A 10,172-nucleotide genomic window follows, 5' to 3' on the forward strand; every position below is an offset into this window, starting at 1 on the left:
TGGGGCTGGATCCCAGGACCCCGAGACCATGTCCTGAGCAGAAGGCAGAGGCTTTAACCCATGGAGCCACCCAATAGTTTCCACCCTGGAAACTATTTTTAAGAGATAATCTGGATGACTCTCATGAATACTAAAGTTTGAGAATTGATGTCTAATTAACGCATTAACACAAATGATTAAATTCGTATCAGAGTCAAGAGAAGAGTGAAAAGAGCAAAATGCATAAAAAAGAATAAGATGAAAACAAAGAAAAATACTTCAAATTTTGGCACACTGTGCTCTAGAGAAAAGAGGAAAGAGAAAGTGATGTCCGAAAACTCTTGTACAACTGATGTTGGAAAAAAATTATAAATGTGTAAATACACCAATCACTGTGCTAATACCAGTGAAGACCACTGAGGGTATGACATAGGAAAGCATTTTTAAATGTAAGGTTGCCTGGTACAGAAAGCACCTAACAGATGCACAGAAAGTTTGCTGATGTGTCAAGTATTTTTACAAGTACAGTTATATTTAACTATCTTCATCCTCTGATAATCCAGAGAAAACCTAACTTTTTGCTGTTAGTCTTTACATGAACAACAGCATAAACTGTCCAATACCATGTCAGCTACTGCTGTGCAAGCTCAGGGTTGGGACATTTACTTTCAGACCAAGATAATCTCTATTTTTAAGGGCAGCCTTATGTAAACAAGGAAAGGCAAAACTAGAGTGAAATTTCCCAACACTAGGAACATTGCGTGATAGCGCTTAAATTTCCCTGAGAAATCACTAAAATGTGTATACAAGGATAGCCTTTATTATTCTAACTGTAAGCAAAGATTCCTAAAGATGAAGTATTAAGTTCTAGCTCATTATTTTACTTCACTGAAAAAAATCCATTTTGGTTTAGCAGGGAAAAAGACAAGAATTTTACATTACATAACTCTCAAAGGATCTCACTATCAGAATATAAAATTTGTCTACTTTCCCCATTAAAAAACACTTTCCCTATAAACTCATAAATTCAAACTGACGTTCTAAAGTCTCTTTCGCCTCACTTACTTAGACTGAGCCTTATAATGCATTTGGAAACCCAATTATATTCCATGTAACCCTAAGGTGCAGATGTTTCAACATTTCCAGGTATGATTCTTGTGCATCTCATAAATGAAACAAACTATACTGGGGGAATGAAGTAGCTAATGCATGCAAATAAACTACATGGGAAGTTATGCTACTTTCACAGGAGATTTTTATTACCAACATTTAACTTGATACACTAAAGTCTCTAAGTATCAAAAGTTCCCTGATACTTTTTCTTTTCATAGTTTATGTTTCAAAAGGCAGACATCCCACAATTATCCACAAAAGGCTGGCTAAAGCACAGATGTGTGGACTTTTTAACCAACATCTCACATTTCCTTCCAATAAGCAATCAACCATATTCATCATTAAGCTCCAGCTCCCAACTCCCAGACATCCCTAATATGCTCAGTGTGGCCCCTTCACATATTTCAGTCCCACCTACCCGCATACACGCAGACACACACATACACACCACCCTATTGCTCTCCAAATCTCCCACATTGGCACAACAAACAGCCTCTCAACATTCATCTGTTTTGCTAACCAAGGGCCTTTCTTGCTTCTTCCACTGATCCTGCACAGACTTGACACTGCCTACAATCTCTTGTTCCATTTCTTCCACAACAGTCACTATTCAAAGCTACAATGAAACAAGTCAATGTTCCCTAACCGCAGACAGCTTATTTAACTAAATACCTCTCCTCATCCCCCCCCCCCCCCGCCCCGGCCATTCTCTTTCCTGCTTTTGTTACTTAGAAGGTGCAGGGTCTGGGAAAAATCTCACTCACCTCATGCTATAGGCACCAGCACCCAGTTCCTGGCCGATCCCGGACAGACTAGCATCAAAGTCCTGCACCAGCCCAGATTCAATCACTTCATCGGCCAGAGGCAGCTTCAGAGCCCAGGCCATGCTGGCTCCTTCCTTGCCCCGGGAGACACCGTTTCTTGTACAAAGGCAAGCAGTGTGATTCTACCCAATGGGGCTAAGACTGTCGAAAACTCCAAACCAAGATTTCCCACGCAGTTCCCTCTGGCCAACCCCCAAGTCTGAACCGCACTGCCCGCACAACTAATCTGCCGTACCCTCGGCTCCTTAGCTCCTGCCTCGACTTCCAAAATCTCTCCCACCCAGATCTCTGAGGCCGCGCGCGGGGCCCTTGGTTTAACTATTCCAGATTCCCCCGAGGCAGCCCTGGACTCCCGTACTCTCAATCCTTGGGCTCTCCCCTTGAGCTCGTGGGGGTCACTCGCTGCCTTCCAAACAGACCAGCAGCAGCGACCCGCTGCCCACCCAGCGCTTCCACGCAGCTTTCGCACCCTTCCCCCCTATCCCCTTCTGCGGGAAGCCCCCCTCCCTCTGGGGACCCGCTCTCTCTTTCCCCTCCAGGCCTCGCTTCCGGTCAGTCCCACGATCACTTCCGGTCACCCCTTCTCAACCCCGAGGCTCTTAGAACCAAATCCAGGTCTCCGCCGAGCCAACTCCCCGCCCTCTGCAGTGCCCCACGGCCTGAGAACATGGAAGGGGAAAGTCCAGCACCCTCGGGAAACCCGGACTCGTCAGGGTCCTCCACCGCCCGCCGCCCCAGCGCCAACCAATCATGGCGCCCTCTTCCTTTGCGGGTCCGGAGAGCGTGACGTCACCCTGCGGCTCGCCAATGAGGAAGAGAGTTCGTGGGCTTCGCCAGCGATAGTAGGCTAGCTGCGCCACGGCCCCGCCCCCGAGGATGAGCTGGGCGGTCCGGGAGAGGACCCGGCGTGCGTCAGGTGTCTCGGGTTTAAATGGCCTTCTCTGTGGCCACCGAAGGACTGCCTTCCGCTGAGTACGGAGTCTTCACTCTACGGCGTGGGTGGAGTCTTCACTCTGGTCTTACCCAACCTACTCTTTCCCGGGGAGGAGTCTGCACTGTTTCCCTCGTGCTCCCTGTAGGTGTTGCTTTGCTCCTTGAATAACCTCTCCTTAAACTCACGTCCTGGAAGGTCAAGACTCCGCTTACCCTCATCGTCCGCGTTCTCCCTAATAAATTTGAGCAGAAAAGCATGAGATGGGTAAAAGTTGGAGTTTTTCAAAGGTCGTGGTCTGAAGATGAGGATTTAGGCTGGCGTCTTCATTTACTAGTTTGGTGATTCTCGAATAATCGCTTAATCTCGTTGAGTTCGATTCCTCATTTGAAAAGTAGGGATAATTATCCCTGCTCCACCTTCCGTCGTTGTTGATCAAGCATCAACTATACACCAGGAACTTTATGACATTATTAGTAATCCTCAAGACAACCTTGTGTTTAGAATTATAGTCCTAAAGCTAAGGATGATGACCCTCATTTTACCAATAGGAAAAGGAGCCTAGGGGGATGAAATTTGCCAAAGCTAAATCGCCATGCCAACTTCAGAACTGATTCCAAAGTCTGATATTTTTTACTATAAAATGTTGCCTATATGGGTGAACCATGAGAGACTAGGGACTCTGAAAAACAATCTGAGGGGTTTGAAGTGGCTGGGGGGTGGGAGGTTGGGGTACCAGGTGGTGGGTATTATAGAGGGCACGGCTTGCATGGAGAACTGGGTGTGGTGAAAAAATAATGAATACTGTTTTTCTGAAAATAAATAAATTGGAAGAAAAAAAAATGTTGCCTATATGTTAAAGTATTGGTTCATTGTTGTATTCCATTATCGAACTTTTTACATTTTGTCTCGAGTCGTATATATCTGCCTTTTTCACTAGACTGTGATTTCCTAAATAAGAGAAAAAGATATTTTTCAGGCTTGTGTTCTACATATCTCCTAGTATAGTTTCTACATTCAATAGGACTTTCTAAAAAATGCTGATTGAATTAAGAAAGGAAAGAGGTTGGGGCGCCTCCGTGTCTCAGTGGGTTAAGCCTCTGCCTTCTGCTCAGGTCGTGGCTTAGGGTCCTGGGATGGAGCCCCACATGGGGCTCTCTGCTCGGTGGCTTCCTCCTCTCTGTCTACCTGCCTCTCTGCCTACTTGTGATTTCTCTCTGTTAAATAAATAAAATCTTTGTTGTTAAGAAAAAAAGAAAGAAAGAAAGGAAAGAGGTTGACGGGATGTTAACAGCATGCCCCCAGTTTCAGCCAGATGATTCTCTTTGAGGGCTCAAGGCTTACTTTAATAAGCCCTGGCATCCAAATCTTGGTTCATTCCTGGGACATTCAATATCTTCCAAACCATTTCTTCTTCCCTTAAGCCAGGTTTTGTCTCAAAATATGTGCCTATAAGTTAACCATCTGGTCCTGGGCTCAGAAACCAAAAGAGAGATGCCATAATCAAAATCCTTTGTAAACAAACATTATATCCAGAGTATTTTTACATACCTGTTAGGTGGAACCATGCCTCCTTGAATTAACAGCTTCATCACTACATGCATAATCTGGACAAGTAACTCTAAATCTCTGGTGTAATAATGAGAGACTCGCATTTACTGAACCTTTCCTCAGTGCCAAAACCTCGACTAGGAGCTTTATGTATAGAAGCTCATTTAATTCTCTCATCTCTCTTGTCAGAAAAGTACCATGATTAGATTAACTTCATAGATAAGGAAACTGAGGCTTAGAAAAATTAATTGGCTTATTCAGGATCACCCAGTTTTTGAGTGGTAAAGCCTGACCAGTCTCACAGTCTGGACATCTAACCATCATGCCACTCTCTCTGTGGACAGTTTTAACCTAAAAAAGATCTGCTTCCTACCTATTCTTTTCAGAAGTGACTCCTGAAGCTTGTGGAGGTGAGAATATTGAATTATCAAACTGCACACATGAAGATATCTTGTATGAAACTTTTTTTTTAAAAGATTTTATTTATTTATTTGACAGACAGAGATCACAAGCAGGTAGAGAGGCAGGCAGAGAGAGAAAGAGGAGGAAGCAGGCTCCCTGCTGAGCAGAGAGCCCGATGTGGGACTCGATCCCAGGACCCTGAGATCATGACCTGAGCCGAAGGCAGAGGCTTAACCCTCTGAGCCACCCAGGCACCCCCGAAACTTTTTTTAATATATAGAAAAATGGCTCAAAGTAAATGGATTTACAATAAAACAAGGAATATTTATATTAGATGTTTGGAAGAGATAATTATCATATTCAGGAATCTTATGGTGCCCTCTCCTTTGGAAAATATTTAGAAAAAGACAGACATGTCCTTCTCAGAAGTGTTTGAGCTTAAGTTTAAATTCTGAACCAAACTAAAGGCCACAGGGGTGGCTCAGTTGTTAAGCTGTCCTCAGCTCAGGTCATGATCCCGGGGTCCTGGGATCTATAGAGCCCCGCATGGGGCTCTCTACTCAGCAGGAAGCCTGCTTCTCCCTCTCCCACTCCCCTGCTTGTGTTCTCTCTCTCGCTGTCTCTCTCTCTGTCAAATAAATAAAATATTTTTTAAAAAACTTAACAGCCACAGAAGTCCTCCTTACCATTTATTAATTCTAAAATAAACTGGGTAAGATGAGAAGTAATTCCTAAGCTTTGGTCCCTCCCAAGTGGAATGCAGATCAGTGTCCAGATTTATGTCTGTGAGCCCAGACACCACTGTGGAGAAAAGATTTTGCAGACTATTTACTCCTGGAATGCTATGACTGGGGGAATGGACTTTTCTCTTCCTCTCTCTTTCTTACTGTAACTAAACGTGAAACTGGAGTGCGAGGGCTGAAAACAGGGATTTCAGGGACAGCCCTGGGAGCTCTCCTTCCAAGAAAACATCACCAGGTATTCCCCTGGAAATCCAGTACCACCTATCAATACAACAAGTTTTGTATGGGTAAATTCATCCCACAGCGAAAATCGTGGTTTTCATAATAAATATGTCATAATAAATAAGTCATAATAAATATGACTAATTAATTAGAGCACCTGTGGCACAGAGCTCCAAATTCAGTATTCCAGACCACTGGGTAGAGCTAAGGCTTATCCGCAAAGGGCTCATTTCCGTAGATTATGTCCTGAAACGAGACACTGTTTAGGTGGAACTGAGGGGGTTCAGAACAGTCTCCCCAAAATGTGCATTTTTGGCTTGTGGATTAATTTGAGCTAAAGTCAGTCAAGGCCTGAAAAGGCTGAAGAAGAGCTTTTATCTTCCCTTTAACTGCCTAAAATAATTTAGATAGAGGGCCTAGTACAGGAAGAGAACTGTCATCAGAGATAACTACAAACAAGATGAACTAAGTATGGTAGCTATGGGACGCTCAATAGGGCCTGTCTGTTCAGATTCCTTTCTGGCTCCATTGTCTCTGCATGCCATGGCAAACATTGGCTTACCAAACGTTTGCTCTTCCCATCTTCCTGTAAATTATCTTCCTCCACTTTGAAGTCTCAGACCCCAGCCCCCTTCCCCATAGCTCAGGATGGCATATTACCCTCAATTGCCTGACCACCTGTGGGTCTCATGTTCTTATGGGTCTATTGTACATATGTAATTAGATTTGTTTTTCCGCCGTTAGTGTGTTTCATGTCAATGTGATTTTTTTTTTAAGATTTTATTTATTTATTTATTTGTCAGAGAGAGAGAGCGTGAGCGAGAGCGAGCACAGGCAGACAGAGTGGAAGGCAGAGTCAGAGGGAGAAGCAGGCCCCCCGCGGAGCAAGGAGCCCGACATGGGACTCGATCCCAGGACGCTGGGATCATGACCTGAGCCGAAGGCAGCTGCTTAACCAACTGAGCCACCCAGGCGTCCTTCATGTCAATGTGATTAATAGAACCACCAAAAAAACCTAAAAGGGTAAAGGAAAAATTCTCCCTCCTCTACAAAACACAGCAGAGCTGAACCTGGGTGGTAAAAACATGTGAAAATCCTACCAATAAGATCAGGACAGAAAAGCAATTCCCAAGTCCTATCCTGTATGGGGTAAGATTAAGCACACAGGCTTTAGAGCAACTAACCTGTGTTCAAAACCTGGTTCTGCAGCTCACAAACAAAGCAACCCTAAGTAGGTTCCTCATCTTCTCTGTGCCTCAAGTTCTTATCTATAAAATGGGTATAATAGTAGTTCTTACTTTACAGAATTATGGTGAGAATTAACTGACATAATGCATGTTAAGTACTTAGAAGAGTACCGGGCACATAGTCAGTGATCAGTAAGGGTTAGCTATTATGATGGACATAAAGGGGACGCTACCACCTGTCCTCCCTTCTTCTCAAGACAAACCAATTCTCTCAGAGGCTTGAGGGCTCAAGCTTCTGGGTCAGCACTCATCCATTCCCTAGGCTTCCCTTCTCACTCAAATACTGAAGTCAGACACTGTTGCTGGGTTCCCCAGTCAATTAGTGGTCATTTTCTTCTAGATACAGGAAGAAACCATTATCTAGGCAGGCTTTGTTGAGGGACTGACCACCTAATTTTAACTCTTCATGTCTTCAAACATACCTCCCTATCCGCACCCCCGACAGCCCTATGAGCCCCAGTCTGGTTTCTCTGAAGGACTCTGTAGTTGAGACAAAAGGAAATCAAAGCCTTTCACAGTCATGCAGCTCCAAGCAACTTCTGGTAGCCTGCATCTCTTATCTGTAATCCAGAAATAAGCCCACATCTTCTCCAGTTCTCCAGTCAATAAAAGATCAATTCCCTCTTCACAGCAGTCCTCAGCACAGTGGACATCTGCAATACTGTGATTTATAAGATAGATATAGATATAGATATAGATATAGATATAGATATATTTTTTCCCCATTCTCCGGATGACCAAAATACAGTCTCATATATATTTGGTCTTCACCCACTGTTTTGGCTCACACTTCCTAAAACCCTTGGAGGTTCCTGAACAATAGAGCTATGGGAGCATCTTTTGTGATATCTGGTCTCTGTTCTCAGTTCCTGAAAATGCTTCAGAGCCATGAAAGTGAACTGGGTGTCTTGTTATTCATAATAAGCTCCTTTCCACCGCAGCTGCATTTGTTGAGGAAGGTGGCTTTTGGAAAGCATGTAAGGATGGGGACTGTTGCCAGGGAAAAAAACTTTCAGTCCCACCCCCTGATTTCTGGGAAAGGGAGGGGGGCTAAAGTTTGAATCAATCCCCAGTGGTCAATGAATTAATCAACCATGGCTATGTAAGGAAGCCTCCATAAAAAATCCCAAAGGAGGGTGTTCAGAGAGCTTCCAGGTTGGGAAATATAATAGTTCTATGTGCCACTGTGCCAGGGCCCCAAGCTCTATGAACATAGAAGCTCCTTTGTTCTGGATCTTGCCATATGTTTCTGTTCGTAGGGATGTTGATTTGTATCCCTTAATAACCTTTGTAATAAAGTGGTAATCTAGTGAGTAAATGGGTTTCCCTGAGTTCTGTGAGCCATTCTAGTAAATTAATTCAACCCAAAGAGGAGGTCATGGGAACCTCTAATTTATGGCCAGTTGGTCAGAAGTGCAGGTAACAACCTATACTCACAATTGGTATCCTGTTGGTAAGGGACCATTGGAGCCTCCAGTTTGCAGCAGGGCAGTCAGAAGCACAGGTGACAACCTGGGCATGTGATGGTGTCAGAAGTGGAGGGTGGTCTTGTGGGACTGAGCATTTTACCTGTGGAATGTGATGCTATCTTCAGGTAGATAGTGTCAGAATTGAGTTGAATTCTTGGATACCTTATTGGTGTCTAAGAATTGCTTATTGGTGTCCCTACCCCAGCCTCAACACACACATCAGAATTGGGTCCAGGAACCCAAAAGAACATCTCAGACCTGGGAATAGAAACTGTAGTCCTCAATAAAGCCACCCCTCTTTCTTTCAGGCTGTCCTGGGCCAAATGCCAGGAACCACATTCAACTGGTCTGAGCCAGAGATACGAGCTTCTGCCAACTCTCCTGGTGGGAGCTGCCTTCGTGGGTGAGGGCCGGTTGCCGCCAAGATTCCATTCACTCCCACATATCACAGTCTAAACCCCACATAGCTAAGCAGAATCCTCTGCACCTTTCTTCCAGGAGCATGAAGTCGGGGACTCAGCTTTTATTATTTCCTTGAAGGAGAGGACAGGAAGTGCATTCAGTCATCTATCTGTTGTTCATCAAGCACCTGCTCTGTGCTCCTGGCCTGGGTACTGAGGAGTCCCAGCCTGGTGTGGTCAGCTAACATTAGGGTTGTGAGATCTACACAGAGGTAAGCGCTGGCTTCTATTTCACTCCTCTGCCCTATTATTTCAGAATGCTGTCAAGCTCCTTGGATCCCTAAACCTTGCATCAGAATATTAGACACCAGTGGTCCATTGGGCAGACATGAAGTGGTAGAGCACAATCTAGAATCCAGCACAGGGCCCGGCTCAGGGATGTTGGTTGAGTGGAATCAAAGGTGATGCCTTGCTCTCATCAGTTTTGATGATGGAGCCCAGACCTCACCAATTCAGCTAGGTGGAAGGGGGAGGAGAGAGCAGTGCACGGCATGAACCCAACTCCTCGGAGGCAGGCAAGTAAAGAGAGGGGCCCGTAGTACCGTCATGCTCTCCCTGTTCTGAACCCAAATGCCAGGCCTGCCCCTCACCTTACAGGCCTAAGGAAGAGCACAAATGAAGATCCACTCACTATAGAGCTAAATTTGTATCAAGTCTAAGTTACTTGTGAATGGTCTAGCCTTGTATCATGATAAGCCTACCTTCATAATAACCTGGAAGGCCACATTTAAGTTTAAACTTCTAGCTCTCCTTGAAGCTCTGTGTTAGAATGTTCCACAGTGTCAGTCCCCAGCCGACAGTCTGCCTTCACTTCCCCCTGGCAGCCCTACCTCCCACGGCAAGGGGCTTTGTGGGTATAAAACACTCCAGTTTGCATATCCAAAGTCTATCCACTCAGCTGACAGTGGGCCTAGGAGTGTGCACACCCATAGCACAGTCTGTCAAGACCCAGAGAAGAGAGAATGGGAAGGGGGCTTTGCAGGGAATTCTAAGGTCTTGGAAGGAGAAAGGACACGTCCTCTTGACCTAGCCTTCTCTGGTGAGGATCCTGGCTGGAGGGTCATGGCAGGGCTTTCTGCAGTGAAAGGTCAGGGCACTGACCCTCACCCTCTTGCAATGGGGTTTTCCAGGCTACAAGCTCTGATAGCAGAGACAGCTCCCTGGTACCTCCCTGGCTTCTGTTAGCCATACTCTCCTCTCCCCCCGGTAAAGGATCAACAAGCAGGCCCA

General features: G+C 45.1%; 1 protein-coding gene across 6 annotated transcripts in view; it reads right to left on the minus strand.

Annotated features, from left to right (window-relative positions):
* The window catches only part of TFCP2 (transcription factor CP2), a 60,966-nt gene extending 58,261 nt beyond the window's left edge, over positions 1 to 2,705 (minus strand). For 4 of the 6 annotated variants that reach the window (XM_044229227.1, XM_044229226.1, XM_044229225.1 and 1 more), the window contains exon 1: positions 1,857 to 2,704. In XM_044229227.1, coding sequence (XP_044085162.1) covers positions 1,857 to 1,978 — 122 coding nt within the window. In that variant the 5' untranslated portion in view covers positions 1,979 to 2,704. Of the gene's footprint in view, positions 1 to 1,856 lie in introns of all 6 variants that reach the window. The other 2 variants (XM_044229224.1, XM_044229223.1) reach the window with 1 other exon arrangement.
* Between the last annotated feature and the right edge of the window lie 7,467 nt (positions 2,706 to 10,172).

Source organism: Neovison vison, chromosome 12 (assembly GCF_020171115.1).
Source record: "Neovison vison isolate M4711 chromosome 12, ASM_NN_V1, whole genome shotgun sequence".
NCBI lineage: Eukaryota > Metazoa > Chordata > Mammalia > Carnivora > Mustelidae > Neogale > Neogale vison.